Source organism: Emys orbicularis, chromosome 6 (assembly GCF_028017835.1).
Source record: "Emys orbicularis isolate rEmyOrb1 chromosome 6, rEmyOrb1.hap1, whole genome shotgun sequence".
Lineage (NCBI taxonomy): Eukaryota > Metazoa > Chordata > Testudines > Emydidae > Emys > Emys orbicularis.
The window spans coordinates 94,604,312-94,624,784 of record NC_088688.1 but is presented as its reverse complement, the minus strand read 5'-3'; the positions used below and the strand labels follow the sequence as shown (position 1 = coordinate 94,624,784).

The 20,473-nt window shown below is 43.9% G+C and overlaps 1 protein-coding gene across 1 annotated transcript in view; it reads left to right on the top strand.

The window, feature by feature from the left end:
* DMRT1 (doublesex and mab-3 related transcription factor 1) overlaps nt 1-20,473 on the top strand; it is an 85,286-nt gene that overhangs the window by 15,996 nt on the left and 48,817 nt on the right. Inside the window, exon 3 of the mRNA XM_065406250.1 lies at nt 14,641-14,924. Within this exon, the coding sequence (XP_065262322.1) occupies nt 14,641-14,924 (284 nt within the window). The remainder of the gene's footprint in view (nt 1-14,640; nt 14,925-20,473) is intronic.

The following is a 20,473-nucleotide window of genomic DNA, read 5'->3' as shown; positions in this document are numbered from 1 at the left end:
AACCTAGTTTTTCCAAGCCTACTTATTCATCATATTGGCCCTTATTTCACATTTATTGTATTTATTGCTAGATGGTCTGTGTAACCAATAGCTTACCTTTGAACATTTTCTTTCTGGATTTTTCCTTTCTGATGCTTATTCACATTCACCCCTTCCCTAAACTTGTTTTAACTGTGGTGTTCAGTGATCCCACAATGCTTACAAGAGCTCTACTTTATTTGCTGTCTGATTCCAGCTGTTTGTTAATAGCAATAGAAGAGTCACAGCGCCCCACCCAGACTCTGCCTGGGAAACACAGCACTTAAAGGCCCTAGTATCATACAGTCCTTCCTCTCTGAAGTTCATTGTCCTTGTTTTCACCTGTGTTTGCTCTCATATTAGTCACAGTCACGAATTTGACTAGATCAATCAGTTCATGGAATTCCTACCCACATGGTATTCCACCATACATCCAGGAGGAGATTTTTGAAGGCTCACATCTACTTAGGTGCCCAGCTTGCAAAGGAAGGTGGGTGCCTAATTGTTCTTTAAGTTTTTGCATTTAATCATACCTTCTGTGCGGCGTAAAATTAAGGACAACATTTTCAAACATGAGTGTCTCGCTGTAGGCACCTATAAATCTAGACGCATGCACCTAAATAAACAGCCTAATTTCTGTTGGCTCTTTGAGATATTGAGAGCTTTGAATCAGCCAATTTATTTAGATATTTAAATATGGTTTTTAGGTGTCTCAGTTTAGGCACCCTGTTTGAAAAATTTGCCCTAACTTCCTTTCTAATTCTCCTTTACACCTTTGGCTAAATTTTCAGAGATACCTCTACCAGGTTTCTCTGTATATACAGGCCATTTACACGCTCAGAGCCAGATCCTCAGCTGCTGCAAAACATCATAGCTCCAACGATCTGGCCCTCAGTTGCTGTGCATTATTGCTTGTGTATGTAACTGATAGATTGTGCATGAGCAAAAGTCATTTGTGGTTAGTTTGCATTTTCATGGACACATTTTTTTGTGAGAATAAATTCTATCACTTGCATACACTAGTAATCACATGCAAGAATTGTGTGTGCAAGTTATTTGCACTCACTAATGCAGGCCACTATATACATATAGATGGTTCTATACCGTTCCTAGTCATATCGCTACCAAGAGTGTGTCTGCATAGTAAAAAAGAAAAAAAAACAAACCTCCCATTATTACTAGTTGGGGTTTTTCAGAAACCTTTTGGATTTCTGTCATCATGTTGCTTCTAATCAAGTGGTCTCTAGCAAATTCCGACCATCAGCTTACTCCCTTTGTTATTTTTAGTGTGAGCTATAATGATTTTATCCCAGTCATATTTCCTCCAAGGTCTTCTATCTCAGATACTTGTAAAGCTATCCCTCCCTACTAATGTTTTCTTTGATCTTCTTGTTAATGACTTAAATCCATACTTATTTTATTTCTCCTCCTCTCGTGTTTGCTCCTCCGAATCTGCAGGATGTTTATAATCATTGTCTGGGCTTTTGGTTTTCTTTCCCAATTTCTTTTTCCATAATATTTTTTCCTCTTTTTAAAAAAAGTTCTTGTGTTATGTAACCAATGTTCCTATTAAAAATTTAATTCTCATATGTTATACTGAATTTAAATATTTGTAGTTTTCTTTCTCTCTCACACACACATAAACATACGCACACACACAGTGGTCATGCTCATAGCAAGTGCAGTGAGGTTGAAAACTACATTTCATTATAACCCCTTGTTTTTACATGCTCATAATTTTCTAAAACACTAACCTTTTGGGCCCCAGTCAGGCAAACACTCCTACATGTTTGTAATTTTATGCACATGAACAGTCCCATTGAGTATAAATATCCCTATGCATTAAGTTACGCCTGTGCATGAGTTTGGAGGATCAGGGCCTTAGTCAGAAATTTTGAATGCTTGCTCTCTGTCCAAGGGTGAATTTTTTTATGTGTGAAAGTTTGAGCAAAGCTGTTTTTGAATTATAGAATGTGTGTGTGGGAAAGGGAGAAAACATTTTCCCCACTTAGAAAAAAAAAAACCTAGCCCCTCCTTTTTACTCAGCAATGTAACAAACTGCTGACAACTCTGTAAGTTGTTTGTAGTGTTGTTGTAGCCATGCTGGTCCCAGTATATGAGACAGTGTATGAGAGGTAGTATTTTTATTGGATCAACTACTGGTGAGGTAATAACTTTTATTGGGCCAATTTCTGTTGCTGAGAGAGACAAGCTTTTGAGCTACACAGAGCTCTTCTTCTGGTCCATAGCTCGAAAGCTTGTTTCTTTCACCAACAGAAGTTGTTCCAATAAAAGATATTACCTCACCCACCTTGTCTCTCTTACCTTGTAAGTTGAAGAAGAACTATAATATGTCAGATATCAGGACTGGTGCCTTTATTTGATTTGGGGGGAAATTGATTTTTATAATTTAACAAAAATTAGAAATACTTTAATATTGCATACTGAACACATGCAGTAGATTTTTTTAAGGATGAACAAATTGGGCCCAATCCACTCCCACTGAAATCAGTGGGGGTGTTTCCAGTGACTTCAGGAGGAGTTGGATCAGGCCCAATGTAAATAAGTGCACAGCTGAGAAGCGGGTTATGCCATATGCTTCCTCCGAACATACAGTAGGGTGACCAGATGAGGGAAAGAAAATATCGGGACACATGGGGGGGAGGGGTGCCAAAAAAAAAAGCTGAGTCAGTCCCGCCAGCAGAGCAAAAAAAACCCAGCGCTGCTGGCGGATATTGGGACAAACGCTGAAATATCTGGACGGTCCCGATTTTATCAGGACGTCTGGTCACCCTAACATACAGTCTCCCACCTACTGGCCAACCCTCCTGCCTCCTTGTTATTTTCTCAGATTGTTTTGCCTTTTAAAGTAGTTTTTGTTGTTTTAAGTGAATTAAAGACCTTAAAGTGACTTTTTTTTAAACGTATGATGGGAACAAAGGGAATCCTAATAGTAATATTGGACCATTACTTGCTGGAAATGATAGAATTGTCAATAGTAATGCAGAAAATGAAGGAGGGTTCAATTAATATTCCTGTTCTAAACCTGGGGAAATGCCAGATGATGTAGTCACATGATACGATGAAGATGAAATACTTTCCATTCTAACAAAAACTAAGGAGGGTGTTAAACAGCAGCTACTCAAACTAGACATTTTAAATTAGCGGGTCCAGATAACTTGTATCCAAGAGTTTTGAAAGAGATGGCCAAGGAGCTCACTGAACCACTAATGCTGATTTCTTTTTCAGTAATTCCTGGGACACTAAGGAAGTTTCAGAAATTGGGTCACCTTGATCCTGCCGGCCAGTTTAGCTTTCAGCATAGGTTAGAACAGGGTCAGGGCTCTTCTAACCTGCACAGGCTAAAACAATATTAGGGACCATTCTGTCAGCACAGTCTGGTAGTTAGGGCACTTAGTTAGGAGGTGGGAGACCCAAGTTCAAATCGCTGTTCCAGTGACTGCTTAATTATTCATAAGTAGTAGAACAGCTTCAAGAGGAGAAAGCCACATGCCAGATTATCCCATAAGCCAGTGGTTAGAGCACTCTCCTACAATAGCAGAGATGCAAATTCAAATCCTTTCTCCACATCAGACCGAGGGGGGAATTGAAACTGGGTCTCCCACATGGGTCCCCTAACCACTGAGCTAATGCTTACAACGGAGGTGCCAACAATACTTTCTCTGGCCATTTTGTGAATCCTTTACTATGCTTCTGTCAAAATGCTGAAAATTGGAATGAAATTAAATTGGGACAAAACAAGCTGTTTTGACTTTTTCAGTTCAGTAGAAACTATTTGGCAAACTCAACACAAATTCACCAATAGTTTCAGTTGACCTGAAACTGCATTTTTTGGCAAATAAACTGTTTATCAAAAAAATGTTGCCCCATTCTCCTTCTGAGTGCTTTACCTTGCAATCTTAATAGTGTTCTTTTTACTGTCATGCTTTTTAATTAGTTTCTTAATTTATATTGCACCTTTCTTGCCAAGTAAAATATAGTCTATTTGACATTGGTTTAAAACTTAATTTTAGTTCAAACTTGAAAAAAACTATACCAGGAAGTATTTGCTTATGCTAGTAAACTCAGATAATGACTCCAGCATTATTGTTGGAGGGGGGGAAATAATATTCATTCCTTCAGTATAAAATCAGTATTGTTTCTGGCAGTAGAATAAACCTTGAGAAACATAAGAGTTTAGGCATTGACGTCTTTACGGATAAAGCCAGCTCCTGCCCACAGACTGCTTTCTCCTGATAGTGTTCACATGGTGCTTGTGCCTTTTTGATAATATTTACAGAATTAGCAGTATTGCTTCTCACCCTCACTGACAGTGTTGCAGGATATGCCAGATATTTTCAAGAGTTGTCAAAAAATCATTTGAAGACATTCTTAATCACTGGTTGTTTTGTCTTAAGGCCTAGCATGGTAGTGAGAAGAGATGAGGCTGAAGTAGGAGTTGCCAGGTGGGATGTGCCTCAAAAAGACATTGTTAGATAAGGAAGTGATGCAGCAATTAAGTATGACCCTGTATATTGCAGCTGTAGTGGAATAGCAACCGGCCTGGAAAGGCTATAATACTTTCATTGTGCCCTTTTTTTAACATGTATTTCTACTTTGAAAAGTGGCTATGTAAAACTGGCACCTTCTTACCAAACAGATCAGCTCCCTGTGTGTGTATTGAGAGCAATGTCTAATCACTTTTGGACAATAGTACATTTTTGCTCCTGTTTGCCCTGCACAGCTTAGAGAGAGCTGAATTATTTTCCTGCGTGTACATCAACATTCAAATTATTTATTAAGTTCCAATCAGTTACATTTGTGCAAATCCATTGAAGGAACAGGCTTGGACTTGTGTCACTGAAGGCATCATCTGAAGACCCTGGGGCTGCAGAGGCATCGCCAAGGGCACAGGTTAGCCTGCAAAACCTTTATTACAGGTGATGATGGACAAGAAGGGAAAAAACCCAGCTTGGCTGAGTTTGTAGGGCTGGCAGTTAGAAAAAAAAATCCTTTCATTTGTAAGCTTTGCATATTTGAGTAGGAGTATTGAGAGACAATGAGCCAGGAACCCCACAGTGTCATTTTTCCAGAGACACTTAGAGATCATTGCCCTTTAACTCTCTCGGTGCACTAGGATGTCAGTGACTGGCCCTCAGTAATAATTCCTTCCAAATGTAGAGGTGTGGCCTTCTGTGTAAAAGTCCAAATGAACAAGTGTTGCAAGCTCCTCTGCTGCTAAACAAGCTCCATTCATGTCCCTAATCCATGTGTTCTGCCACTTAGCATGCAGTTGTAAATGTGAATGCTTTGAGTTACCTCTATCAACCAGTCCTAATGGGATTGCCATTTCCTTGAGCATTGGGACAAATCTAGAGATGTCGCTCATTGGCTGGGGAACCTTGGAGACGCAGCAGAGTTACTCTCGCTTCATAGCAGCAGCAAAATGGCCGAGGTAGATCTCCATGTCTGCAGAGAGCCTAATTTAAGTGATCCTTTTAAGGGTCTTGAATGCCTTTGTTTTATACATTGGGCTTTGGCGGGGGCGTGAGGGAGGGTTACACCGATGAAGCTACACCATTGCACACTTGTAGGGTTTGATTCATGGTTCCGTGCCACACGTGTGTAGCCATTTATGCCTGTGCAAAGCATGGCCATCCTGAGGGATTTTTTGAGCTATTGGAGTGCAGGAAAAGCGTCTGAGAAGTTTCTTAAAACGGGGGGGGGGGGGGGGGGAGGGGGAATCCCCACTTTCATCCAGTAATTAAGAAATGGCCAACTGGCTTTTTATTGGAATTTCCTTAACAATAAATGAATGTTCTCATTATTTTAAATTCACCTTTGGGCTAAGAACAAGGCTGAGAACTTCGCCAGAAAGTTATAAACACCTGAAAATCGGGCATTAGAAAGAAAGCGCCTCCTAAATTTATATCTGTAGAGTCATCATAAAATGATTTTTTTAAAAGAAAATCAGAAACATTCCTTAGGGAGTCAGTTTCCCCCCCATTATTTAATTAATTTATTTTTCTGGGTAAATAGCTTTTTCTGGGGACAGCTTCTTCTCACAGAGGATCAGAGTCAGTGGTGTAGCCACGTTCTAACAGCAGGGGGAGCGAACACATTAAAAAAAGGTGCCACCTGCCGCGAAGCAGCGAAGAAAAAAAAAAAAGAAAAAAATATGAAAAACCCAAGTCTTGCCACCGAAGACTGAAGAACCCGCCGCCGAATTACCCGCCGAAGACCCGGAGCGACTGAAGGTCCCACCGCCGAAGACCCAGAGCGACTGAAGGACCCGCTGCCGAATTGCTGCCGAAGACCCGGAGCGACTGAAGAACCCGCCGCTGAAGTGCCGCCCTTGCTGGGAAGCACCCCCGAGTGAGTAAAAATTAAAAAGGCGCCACTTTGGGGGAATGTGTTCAGTGGGAGCGGCCATTCCCCCTGCTCCCCCCTAGCTACGCTACTGATCAGAGTCTGCCACCCTGACTCAGTGACTAGTATCTTACTCATGGAGCAGTCCCATTAATTTCAGTGGGATTACTTATGGGGTAGGATGTTACCTGTACTCAGGCCACGTCTACAGTGCAGGTGCCACAGCGGCACAGCTCTGGTTCCATAGCTATGCTGCGTTAGTGCCATAATGGAGACTCCCTTCAGTGACAGAAGGGGATTTTCCATCACTCCAGGAACTCCATCTCCCTGAGCGAGGGTAGCAAGGTAGACAGAAGCATTCTTCCATCAATCTAGGTGCAGCCACACCAGGGTTTAGGTTGGCACTGTAGCTATGCCATACTAGCTTTTAAAAGTAGACCAGGACATATGGTAAGTATCAGAAGCTAGCCCTTAGCTAGATGTCTGAGGGAGGTAAACACAGAAGTTCTGACGTTCCTTTCACTTTCACTCATATACACAAGGAGTGACTCCACTGAAGCCAGTTGGGCCTGACTCTCATTTACACTAAGGCCCCTTTGCATTGCTCTGGCAGTGTAAAGGGGCCTTAAATTAGGCATAAATGTAATTTACACCCACGTTAGGGCCTCTTTACGCTGCCAGAACAGTATAAAGGGCCTTAGTGTAAATGAGAATCAGGCTCAACAGAGTTACAGTGGTGTAAAACTGGCCTAAGTGAAGAAAGAATCAAGCTCATGGGACTGGGATGAGAGAGGGGGAGAGGTGGAGTTGAAGAATAGAACCGCTGGCACCTCTGGGATCTAATATTCAGGCATACCTAATTGTTGCTACTACACTTCCCAGCTTAGGCTAAAGAGGGTCGTCCCACCCTCCTAGCCGCTCTTTATTAACAGAGAGAAAAAATATTACAGAAACATTGGGGGGGGGGGGTGATTTGCAATGTTTCAGACCGCTCCATGTGTTACATACCTGTGTAGGGTACGCATAATACATCACATGCTACATGCTTAAACAAATTACTGCCGGCTTTTGTAAGCGCAGTGACAAGAGCTCTAAAGGTCAGAAAAGCTTCCTTAACAAATTTGATAAGATAGTGCAGTGAGCTGTAAAGGCATAAAGTCCTGGGGGTCGGAGACCAGACTAGAAGAAATAATTATGCATGGTAATGGGTAATTACAGATAATGGCCTATTTTGGGGGGTGGCAGAAAATACACAGCCCCACAACCTTGCCTGGAATGCACATTGTCTAGCACATTAACTTTATAGCAAGCTAAAAGTTCAGCACTGGAACAAAAACAAATCCCTAATTTACAAGGGAAATAGCACAGAAATGTTCTTTTCAGAGGCTGAGTTTATTTTTAAAGGCAGAACAAACGTGAGGGTTTTGTTTTGTTCCAACACCCCCCAGTCAAAAGAACACTGATGGCTAAGCAGAAAATAATTAATGGTGCCAGCTTTGTTTGACATCTAAAATAGCTCTGTCATGACTGTCTGGTGGGAGAAACATATTGTTCCAGCATTTCTGATTATTACTTTAGGGAGTGATTTCACACCAGCCTCTTTCAAGGCTACTGTCCGACTTCAGAGCCAGCCATGAATTGAACTAACACACTGTCGGAGCAGCATTGCCAGGGTAGTTAGTAGGGGAGTTAGAATGCATTCAGCTGAGCAGGGGGGAAATTGTTAAGTGCAGAGCCTAGACTCTTATGAGGGCTGAAGACAACTATTGGCTGCTGAGGTGAATGGGTTTTTCTTCCCCAGCTTATGGTGTGTGTGTGTGTGTACACAAACTTGGTTAATGACAATGAACACGCAATGGATCACTTGATGATTACCTGTTCTATTCATTCCCTCTGAAGCACCTGGCATTGGCCACTGTTAGGAGACAGGAGACTGGGCTAGATGGACTTTTAGTCTGACCAAGTCTGGCCTTCTTATGTTCTTAGTTGTAAAGAATCAGAAATCAGCAAATGCAGAAAATGAGGTTCACATAATAATGGTTATTCACAGTGCATGTATGCAGTTTCCCCTTCCACTATGTATATCCATGCAGCTCCCATTGGAATCAATTAGATTTGTGTATATCTAAGGCCCTTTGTATATTAAGGTATATCTTTATTAGTATAACTAGTAATCCAAAAAAACTCATATATACGAGGGCGAGTAAATGTTACTATAAGAACAGTAACTTTTGCATTTCTTGATTATATGTTCAGTTATGTCATTGTGTCCTTATGATTGCGTTATTATACATTTTTGTATTGAGTGTGCCTTATTTTGTTAAAAAGAAAAAAGAAAACAGGGAAAGAGTGATTTCAACACTGACTTGGGTGTTGATTGTACTGTGCGCATCTGTGGCTGCATACCCCCAAATATTAGCCGCTAAGGGGGTTCCTCTGACTTGTGGACTGGCATTGCACAGTGTGCAAGGGAGCAAATCCTGGAGCCCTTACCCAAGCCAGATTACCATTGTGGTTAATGAGCCACTGGTTTAAATCACCTTCTTCTGCAAAAAGAGCTTTGAACAGTGGGTCAACTCCTCAGCCAGTGTAGGTTGGCATAGCTCTGTTGACGTGAAGGATACTATGCTGATTTATTCTGACTGTTGATCTGGTGCACTATTTTAAAGCATGTGGCTAAGTAGAGGCATGGGATCTGGGCCTCTCATAGGGATGTAGATATATAGGACTATTAGGTGTGGCTGACCCAGGATCTTGCCTCTTTTAAAAAAAAAAAACTCAACCCTCCTGAAATGAATTACTGGTTAATTACTATTAATATGCCATAGACCTGAAGAGCCGTGTACAACACTGAAAGATCAATAATAGTATTTATCATGAGGTATATTGATCTTCCATCTCAGAGTGGGTCATATTTCACACCACATCCTTCAGTGCACAAAAGTAGCAGAAATATTGTATAAGGCTAAGTAAACAGGTAGAAGTGAGCTTAGTGATCAAGTACACCGTATGAGGACTAGAATGGGAAGTGATAACATCAACCTGGCAAAGGGCGCCAGATGGGAGGGAGGGTGTGGGGGGCGGCACTGTATGGCAAGCCCAAATTAGAGACTGGCCTGGGAGAAGATGTGGTGTACATGAATCAGGTACATGAATCATGTATAGTATACATGAATCAGGGACCAGTGTGGGGAGGAGGCAGATGATGCCCTATTGCGTGCCTGCATCAGTGACCAGTGGGGGGGGGGAGACGTTGGCAGCGCCACATGGTATGGTCACTGGTGACTGGTGGGAGGAAGAGGCGGGTGGTGCTGTATGGTGTGCCAGTATCACTGACCGGTGTGGGGGAGGACACGTGTGGGGCCGTAAGGCATGCCCGCCTCAGTGACCTGAAGGCTGAGGACAATTTTTCCAACCCCTCTCTCCTTGTACTTGTGCATTGGTGGGTTGCTGCTTTGCTTCAGTGTTGAACCCAGTGTTCTTGACCCCATTTTAGCTACAGTTGCACAAAGTACTACTGTACCTTAAGAAGGTTGGTAGAAGATTACACCTATGCAGCATCTGAACTCCCAGAATACTTTGTAGACTTAGGGCAAGGCTGGTCCTGGTCCTGCACACTGCACAGAACTAGGGAGAGGGTGCAAGGAACCTCTCCTGGTTCCCAAGCATGGGGACCAGAGACAGTCAGGACAGTATAAGGCTAGCACCTGCAGCAACACTAACCTTCCAAAGAGTGCAGGGAAGGGCAGAGTTGGGAGCAAATGAGGCAGCTGGTTAAAAGATGTAGTATCAGTTGTTCTCCTTGGAGCATCGTGCCTAATATTGAGCTCCCGCTGGAGTGATGCACCCCTCATGTGCAGGGATCTCTTTGTTCTCCACGGAAATGCAGCCACCTCTGGAGTGAGAAAGCAGCAGCCAATCTGCCAGCAGCACTGTACAAGTGCCGAGGGTTTCATTTGGGGGAACAGATGAAAAATAGCTTATTAAATGAAAACAACTGAGTCGATCTAGGCAGGCTGTAATTAGCAGAATTCAACCTGCCCAGGCTACTGAAGCTGACAACTCTTCTTTAACAAATTCAGCGCTGGGGGTTCTTTAATGACTACGAGTGGGCAAGGATTTGGTTTTATGTCTGATGTACAACACAGTTCGTAACCAGTACAGCACTTCCAGCACTATGCTGGAACTCAAGGGAATGGGCCAGCTACTGAGTAACCCCCCCACCCCCACCAGCACCTAGCTTTTCCTTGAAGCTCTCCCAATTAGGGAGCGTCTCATCCTGACCCTGTTTAGTTTAAGAGCTGGTAGAGATGCAGGCAGATCAAATGCCTAAAAGTCTCTCCTTCAAACACAAAATCCTCTCCTTTTGAAGTGTAGTGTCTGGCTTTGCTTCAGCTGATTTCAAATTCAGTCAGGGAAATAGAAGGAAAATACAGGGAGAAGATGTGGTTAAGTATTTTAAAGGTAGAGGGCCTGATTCTGGTCCCTAATCTTGCCCCTGTGCGCCGTTTAGGGGCACAATAGTCTGAGAGAGAATTCCCCGGGAAAACAAGCATCGTAGGAGCAAGTGTCTCCTTGCAGCCCCCAGCGTCTGGTGTATACCTTGCAGCCCCCAGCGTCTGGTGTATACCAGGAGCAGGAAGATGCATGCGGTCCGAGCTCTCACAGCAGCCAGCACCAGCACAAGTGTGCTGTGAATCAGAGTAACCCCTGAGGATGTTCCAACTTTCACCAAAGGCCATTTTGGGCCTCAACAGTAGCCCAGAATCCAGGTGGTGCAAAGATGCCATAAAGCTATGCCTTCTGTGTTGTATCTCTGAGGACATGCAGCCCTGAATCTAGCCAAGAATACTCCAGGGAAAGGCAGTAACCAGTCACCATGCATGGCTGCAAAGAAAAGCGCTTAGGTTTTAAATCCTGGGTGCAGGAGTTGGCTGGAGCCTGTGCTAGTTCTCAGCTGCTCTTCGCATGATGTTGCGATTTCCTGCATCTTTTGGAATATAACACGATAGTGCCATGAGACCTCACTGAGGCCTCACTGTTCTGCCTCATCTCACCTGGCAAGAGCATTTGGGTCTGCTCCAAAGCCCACTGCAGTCACTAGGAGTTGCTCCAGATAGGGGAGGCTGTTTTATTTTCCCTGAACTTTCTTCCTATGTCTCCTGCTTTTCTGGTGTGTTGTTAGGAGTGCTTCCCAGCCCTCTGGCTGTAGCTCACGGGGGATGTTTGTCAGGTCCATTATAAGAATTGTGGATTCCATAATTTCATGTTCACGAAAGAAAAACGTCCCAGGCTTCTGACAGTTTGGGATTTATGCATGTGGGTGAGTGTGCGGGTGAGTGAACTGGTGAACTGATGAGTCTTAAAAGAGCAGCTCATAGGATTGTACAGATTTTTAGAGAGCAGGAGACAGCAGAAGAGACACAAAGGACCAGACCAATAGATTCATCATGGGGCCCAAGCGCTAAGCCACCAGGGACTACAGCACAACCATGTCAGGAAAAAAGAGGGCGTTGGCAAGTCAACCCCTTAACTCAGTAAACTCCAAATGATGGCTGCCCAGCACGGGTATGCTGTAGAGTGTGCATGAATCTATAAGCTCCCTTTGTGCTCCTATGAAAGAGACAGCCATAATGCTACATCCAGTGCCTCTTTTCGGGGAAGGGAGAGTGCTAGCCCTGCCAGCAGTACTGAACCCCAGAAGGGGTGTGTTTGAGGGATTTGGGGCATGATCATGGCTGTACCCTTGCTTCAGCCCTTCCCACCATGAAAGACCTTTGGAAGCACCAGGAGGCTGTTGCTGGGGCTATAGGGAGCACAACACCCTTTCTAAAAGTGCAGCAAGTGCTGCATGTGAGCAAGCCCCCGCCCCCCAGTATGCTTGCTCCATCCCTGCACAGGCATAAAGTGCCCCAGCCAGCTAAGTCTGCCTTGCGTTACCTTCTATCTCCTAGAAAATCTGTATCCCAGCACAGGAAAGGATGGAGGACATTACATTTGGTTGTTGACATATAGTATGAGAAGCCGAGCAGCCTGGCTGCGGTATTATTCAAAACCTAAGTTTGGGGTCAAGGTAATCCAGGGATTTGTTTGATTGACTAGTCCCCTGAGTTCTGATTTGACCAAAGTCCCGGATGAGATGAACTTGGAGGGTAAAACTGGCAGACTCTGCTTAACAGAGACACAGGCGTGGAATAACAACAGCACCAAAAACTGGGATGGAGGTGAAATAATAGAGCTATATGGGAAAGGTTTCTGCTTCTCTGACCTGATACCTCTAAGCAGGGCTCTAGCAGCCTCACTTGCACAAATGCTGTCGTGTAGATTGGAGAAATGTTCAGAATGTAAGTGCCCAAATGGCTGGATTTGCACTCGGGCCGAGCCTAGGTATTGGGAGAGTCAGGACAGAGAGAAGACACATAGTATTTAAATTACCAAGTTGCTTTGTTTTGACATGTGTAAAGATAAACTCCAGTTACAGCAGGGATGGAACTGCGCTATAGACCTGGCATGATACAACTGTTGATTGTGAGGGATCTTAATTTCAAGCAGGGAAGGGAGGCAGGGTTGGGTTGAAACCTGTAATAAATGGTACTATTGATCATTTGCAGCTGGAGTGGAGCTCATATATAATGCTTTACAACTGAGGGTCCTTGTGAGGTAGGTAAATACTGTTGTGTCCATTTCACAGAGATGGTTACTGTGGCAGAGAAATATTAAGTGACTTGACCAAGATCATGCAGGCTCTGTCCACTATAGGGATTTTGTATAAACATTCCATTACCATTGTTAGCACTGGTTTAGCTCTGAAAGTGTCTACAATATTAGGAGGCCAAAATAGAAAGGTCACTGGCTGGCCACTGCTGTCCTTGTTAACACCCTGTCATGTCACCCTGCTCAGAACAGATCTAATCAACATCGTGTTAAAAACAGCAGCAGCAGCTGTCTACACCTGGGATTGAAATGTTGCAGACACCACTGAAGCTGAAATGGTATTGGCGATGGGGGGAAAGCTTTAGAAAACATCCCTAGTGTAGATAGGGCCACAGTGACTCAATGACAGAACCCAAGTGTTGGAGTTCTAAAGTGTTTGTGCCTCTGATAAAAAATACCCTGTTCAGTACTTAGCCCAGTTTCCCACTGTATCAATACTATATCTTGGAAAGTTACAGCATTGTTTCCTGTGCACTTATATTAGTGCCTCTAAACCCATGTGACTGTGTGCTGACTATGCTATGTGGGGGGCATGCACAGACCTGATGCATGTGTATGAGAAGAGTATGGGTGTGTCAAGCACCTGCGAAGTTTTAAAGGACAATCCCCCTCCCCTCAGAGGAGTCAGAAGACACCAGACCTGCCCTGGGCTAGTATAGAGGGAGTGGAATTTATACATTCATGCATTAGCAGCTGAGAATGAAGTTGGAGCCTGACTCCCTTCCCGGAAGGAAAGAGGATGGAGCCTTCTTTCTTCAGACAGTAGGGGAGGGATGTGGTAGAGGCAGCCCACAATCTAAGCAGTCAGGAGTAAGATTGAGAGCGTGGCCAGTAATCCTGTGAAGCAACAAAATAATCAGCACCTCTTTCTGCAGTGCCGTGGAAACTGGTGCAAGGGATTCTGGTACGGGTGATTGCCTGAGAAAAACATGGCTGCATTTTGAGTCTGTTTCTAGAGGAAAGGGGTTGAGTGTCCCTGCCAAAAATAGTCTGAGCCACCCCCAACAAATCAGGGTTTGGATTGCCAGGGCTCACCCTGCTGTGCCTGGGTATCACAGCTTGTGTGGCATGTACGCTCGTCCTCCTCCCGTTCTAAAGCCATGTTTATAGAGTGCCCCAGCTGTCACCTGCAGATAACCACGTACAAAGGGGTGAATGAAGGGAACCGGTGTCAGCCTGAGGTCAGCATCTTTCTGCTTTTAAGTTAATACAGACTTGACATATAGCTATGATACACTTTTAAAATGTAATTCTATTTAATTTGAGTTTACACCTGCTGAGGTTCTGGCCCAATCTCTAACCTTCTAGTCGGTTTTGCCTCAAGTGAGATAGTTAGTGGGAGAGGTCTTTCAGGCTCAGCCTTGCCTCAATGAATATCTGCCTGCTGACGCTCCAATGAACAGCAAGCACTGCCTCCCTTCAGCTTTCACCTCCTCCTATCTGTCACCCGGTCAAGCCAGCAGATGGAGAAGCAGCTTAGTGAAAGGTGGACCCTCCTGTTCAATAACCAGCTGTGGTTTGCTTTTCTTTTCTTTTCAGAGGGACGGATGCTCATTCAGGACATTCCTTCCATCACCAGCAGAGGGCATCTGGAGAGCACATCTGACTTGGTTGTGGACTCCACCTACTACAGCAGTTTTTACCAGCCATCCCTGTATCCTTACTACAACAACCTTTACAACTACTCCCAATACCAGATGGCAGTGGCCAGTGAATCCTCCTCTAGTGATATGGGGGGCACACTAGTAGGGTCCCCTGTGAAAAACAGCCTGCGAAGCCTCCCAGCTACATATATGTCAAGCCAATCAGGAAACCAATGGCAGGTACTGTGTAACAGAAATGATGTTGGAATTCTGTGTGAAATGTGCTGGGGTCCATGAGCCTGATCCTAATCTCATTTACACTGATGGAACTCCATTCGCTTCAGTGAAGTTGCTGTAGTTCTCAGCAGTGTGAGATTGGAACCAGACTGTAGATGTGTGTTACGGTGTGTTTTTTTAAAAAAAAGAAAAGAAATGTCCTGGGATCCGAAAGCATTATGAAAGCTATGTGACAGGCTGTCAACACAATTGAAAGGGGTTTCTGCTTTATTTTTTATTATTTTCCCTTTATAATTAAATATTAGTTTAGTAAGGGTTTGTTTCCAGAAATAAAACAATTATAATTAGTAAATTTACCAGCCGGAGAGCTCAGGGTGGTGTTTTGGAGAGACTGTGTTCTTTAGGATCTCTCTTCATTTCTCTTTTATTATTCCCCTTCAAAGACCCTACACAGAAGTGACCCCTCCTCCCAGCCTGCTAAAACAGTCCATGCCACTCTTTGATTGGCTGGCAAGGGTCAATTGAGCATGACACAAAGCTGTTCTTCATGTGAACGTTAACTCTGCCAGGAAGAATGGAATTGGACTTGGCTCCTCCATGTAACAGTTTGTGATTGCTAGGCCAGCCCTGAGGCATCTTTTAAGCTGTGTGTACCACTATTATATGCAACATTAAACCCAACCTCTCCCCCTTAACCTGAAATAATATTAACCCCCGAGTGTTCAAAGAGGTAGGCAGGGCTTATCGGGAAATCAACCATTTTTTTTTGTTTTGACATTTTTTTGCTATAATTAAATTGCTTAAATTTCTAAATGAAAAGTAATTTCAAACAGGAAAAGTGGAATTTTTCATTAAAAAAATGACAGTTGCAAAATGTTTTTTTTTTTTTTAGAAATTTTAGAATCGAAAATTCTTCACAACCAATCCTTCCGCACAAAAATTTCAATTTCAGCAAATCTGCATTTTCCATCACAAAAATTTTGTTTAAAAATTTCCAACTAGCTCTGTGAATATCCATTTGCATGTGATTTACACATACACAGCTACAGAACTGCAAGTGTGAAATCGGAAAAGAGGCTGTTCCAGGTCGGCCCACAAACAGTCGGTCCATTGTATTTTGAACCCCCTAAGCCAAATGAGCTAATCCTGTAGCAAATTTTTTTTTTTACCTTTTTCAAGCTCCATTTCCCAGTCTGGAGAAGGACCAAAGGGTTATTTGAAGTCAGAGACTGGCCAAAAAAAAAAAAAAGAAAGGAAATCTGAGAGAGTGAAAGGTTGTCTGGTCAGAGAAAGAGAAATCAAGAGTAGGAAATGCAGTCAGTGCCACTCACCACCTCACGCTGCATATTCCTCACCCTCCTTTGGAAGTGCTCCCCATGCAGCCAAACCCTTTTATGGCTCTCAACTTCCCTGGGTTACTTGTCTCCCTCTTGCAAAGCACGAGGGTTCACAACACAATAGTAAAACTCACAGCTAAGGGTCTGATGTCCAGCTCCCATAGACGTACTTGTGCTAACACTCTGTAGTAATGTCGCTGCGGGTTAGTCTGGACACTGTGGATATATACTCGGCACGGCTAGCCTGGGCCATTACTCTAGCTACGCTACTATTTTTTGTGTACAAACTCAATGGGAACTAGCATGAATATGTCTGTGTGAGCTGGGAATCACCTCTTCCCCTCAGCTCCAAGTGTAGACATTCCCACATGGAGAAAAGAAGTTTCCTTCTTCAGATGCTCCATTCTGAGATACTCCCCCCCCCGAAAGGTAAATTGTCAGAAAATCCTCATTTCTTTAAGGGGATAAAAAGATATTGCCCTGAACTGAGAGGTTTGATCCATTCACATTTGAGCTATGGGGCAGCACTGGAAATGTTTTGCATTCCAGTATAGTAGGTTCTAGAAACATCAGCATAGTTCCTCTCCCCACTTACAATACTCTTCGAGTGAGGCTTCCCAAAGACTGCATAATTCTTTTTTCACTTCCTCCACATGGAAAGGCCCTTTTGGAAACCCAGATTAAGGGCAACTCTTGAGGGAAGGGCTAGATTCAAGGCTATGGCTTCGTGACAGGCTCTGTTTTCTCCTCTTTCAAGTCCTTCACATTCCTGCTTTTCTGAGAAAAGAACTGGCTGTCCCTATGCCTGAACTCAGTGCTGAGACAGCTTCCTTCAGACAAGAGTGATTTGCTCCCTCCCTCCACTTATAGGTGCACACAGGGCCTGTGGGGGGGGGGGGGCGGCCGGAGCCCCGGGGGGAGGGCGCCGGGGGGGAGGGCGGCCGGAGCCCTGGGAGGAGGGCGGCAAGCCCCGGCCGGGGCTCCGCTCTCCCCCCGGCAGCCAGAGCGCCGGGGGCAGGGCGGCGAGCCCCGGCCGGGGCTCCGCTCTCCCCCCGGCGGCCAGAGCGCAGGGGGCAGGGCGGCGAGAGGGAGGGCAGCGAGCCCGGCCATGGCCCCGCTCTCCCCGGCGGCCGGAGCGCCGCGCCGCCCCCCTCCAGGTGCCGCCCCAAGCACAAGCTTGGTGGGCTGGTGCCTGGAGCCGGCCCTGGGTGCACATGCATGAAAACTGGTGCTGCCCCTCACACAAAGTGGTTTTTGGAGGCTGTTCTAGAGCTGTATTCAAGAGTGCTCAGACAGGTCACACACAGGGAGGTGGATTTGGATTTCACTCATGCCAGTGCTGTACAGTATCATTGGCTTACTGCTCTTAATTTTGTTCAACCCAAGTTTTACTTGTTTGGTTAACATGATATGATGCAATACAATATAGCTCGTAAAATGTTATCGATTCTACCTTTCACTGTAAAGCTGTGTTTGTACAGCTCCTAGCACAATGGGGTCCTGGTCCATGGCTGGAGCTCCTAGAGCTACCGCCATGAAAATAATAAGTCATAATATTTGCATCGTGAACAATATGCTATTAAAATGGACTGTCAATCATGTGATTCACAACTCCTCCAACCAATAGTGATTCCTCCTGTGGTTGCCTCAGTGACTGAGAAAAATAATGGAAAGTGAGGGGTGCATGAGTTGACATAATACGTAAATGTATGCATGTAGTCTGAAGAATTGCAGGAGAGCTAGCTGCTGCATGAAGGGCTATATGGAAGACATTATGCACTGCATAGTGGAGATAGTATCTAAGCTATTGTGTTCTGACGTGTAGTGTAAACTTGAATCTAGATTATTTCTAAACACATGAATTTTATGTATCTGTGGCTTGAGGTGAGCTTTGGCTCACTGATATTAAGGTTTCAAAGTGGTAGCTGTGTTAGTCTGTATCAGCAAAAAGAACAGGAGTACTTATGGCACCTTAGAGACTAACAAATTTATTAGAGCATAAGCTTTCTTGGGCTAAAACCCACTTCATCGGATGCATGCAGTGGAAAATACAGTAGGAAGATATCTATACACAGAGAACATGAAAAAACATACCAACTGTAATGAGAGTAATTAATTAAGCTGAGCTATTAGGTGAGCTATTATCAGCAGGAGAAAAAAAACTTTTGTAGTGATAATCAGGATGGCCCATTTCCAACAGTTGCTATTAAGCATTGTTATAGATCTTTATACATGTACCATTTACCTATAGTCTGAGTTATGGTGCCCCAGCTGTTTAAAATATATGACATTGTTTTTAACAATATTTAGGGGTGGGGGAAGAATAATCTCTTTTTTTAAGCTCTTATTTTAGAAACTCAAGATCTTTTGTTTCCTCGCCAGTTTCATTTCCTTGGGTCTTGGAAAAGCTTTATCTCCTACTAGTGGAGCTAACCCAGCTGCACATTTTAAATGCCAGCTTTTCTGCTGTTGACAGCAGTTGGATATGGAGGACAACAATTAAACGTAACATACATACAGAGGACTATTACCCTTTAGCTAGCACTTTAACACCACTGCCTTGAGACTCAGAATACAGTCATCGAGCCAGATCCTCCGCTGGTCTGTATAGGTCCAACTGTGTTCAAGACAGTGGAGCTAAACCACTTTACACCAGCTGAGGATCTGGCCCATCATCTTACTGGCCAACAAGGACTGGCTGAGAATCCGTTTGGAATCCGTCAGTGCTGTTCTGGCCAAAAGTCACTGCTAAGAGATTTGAGGCATTAACTTCTCCTTGTTGCAGTCATAGGTGTCCCAGTCTCAAATGGGCAAGTTAGTGAGAATGGCCCAAAAATTGAACCTAGGTCTTCTGCCAGACAGTGAAAAGCACAGTCACTAAGAACAGGCCAGGGTCCTGCAGCCTTTTTCCTGTTGTTTGTCTCTATGGCGGAGGTGCAGGAAGGAATGGTGTTGTTTGAAGAGTTAGGAATAATGTGACTGACATACTGTTATAACAGAGAGACAAGGTGGGTGAGGTAATAATTTTTATTGGGCCAATTTCTGTTGGTGAGAGAGACAAGCTTTCAAGCTACAGAGAGCTCATCACATCTATGTAGCTCGAAAGCGTGTCTCTCTCATCAACAGAAGTTGGTCCAATAAAAGATATTACTGCACCCACCTTGTCTCTCCAATATCCTGGGACCAACACACCTGCAACAACACTGCAAACATACTGTTCTAGGTAGCCATTGTGAAAATTACCAGAAAATATTTTATAATGAGAGATAGGATAGATAACACTTTACAGCACAGGGGGCAGTGACTCTCATACAGGCAATTAGGGAAAGCAGTGTTTTGCACTGAAGTAGACTAAACGTAAGTGGGAATTAGATTCCCACTGCAATCTGTGGTTGAGTATAGAATATGAGTGGTCAGTATTGCATATATTCAAGGAAAGCTCCCTGCAGACTAGTTCCAGTGTGGGAAGAATAGGAAATTGTGGTGAAGAGGAAGGTAAATGAAACTTCAGTGTCAATTGCAAGTAAAAGTTAAAGGAGTGTTTTAAAGGAAGATCTGAAGAGAGGAGATGGCTAAGGTTTTTATCTGCACTTAGAAGGATTAGCTGGTTTTAATATATTGGTAGTTATACTGGCAACCCCCCAGCGGAGATGCAAATTATACTATCTGAAGAGTGCTTTTGTCAGTGTGGCTTAAACCAGTTCCCCAAACAGAGTAAGTCACCCCAGCGAAAGGACTTTGTTCAGTATAGCTGCATCTACACTAGGGCTTTTGGCAGCACAGCTGTATCATTAGGGGGTGATTTTTTCCACACTTCTAATGACATAGCTATGCCAGTGAAACTTCCCTAGGCCAAGTCTGCACACCGTTTTTGTTGCAGTATCACGATTTTGGTGAGGGGGGTGATTTTATTTTTTGTTGAAATAGTACCAGTACAACTCCTAGTGTGGACGCAGTTACGTAGGTGTAAAGGTGTGTTAGTCATGGTCTGTATTTAAAAGGTTTGTGGGCACAGCTATGTTAGGAGTGTGATTTATTTATTTATTTATTTTTGCTGCCAGAGCTGTGCTGGCAAAAGCCTTAGTGTAGACGTGGCTAAACTAGCAGTCCAGCATCAGCTATACCAGCAGAAGAGCTTATTTTGCTGGCACAAGTTGTGTCTCCACTCCGGGGATTTATCAGTATAGCTCTATTGGCAAATCTTTTAAGTGTACA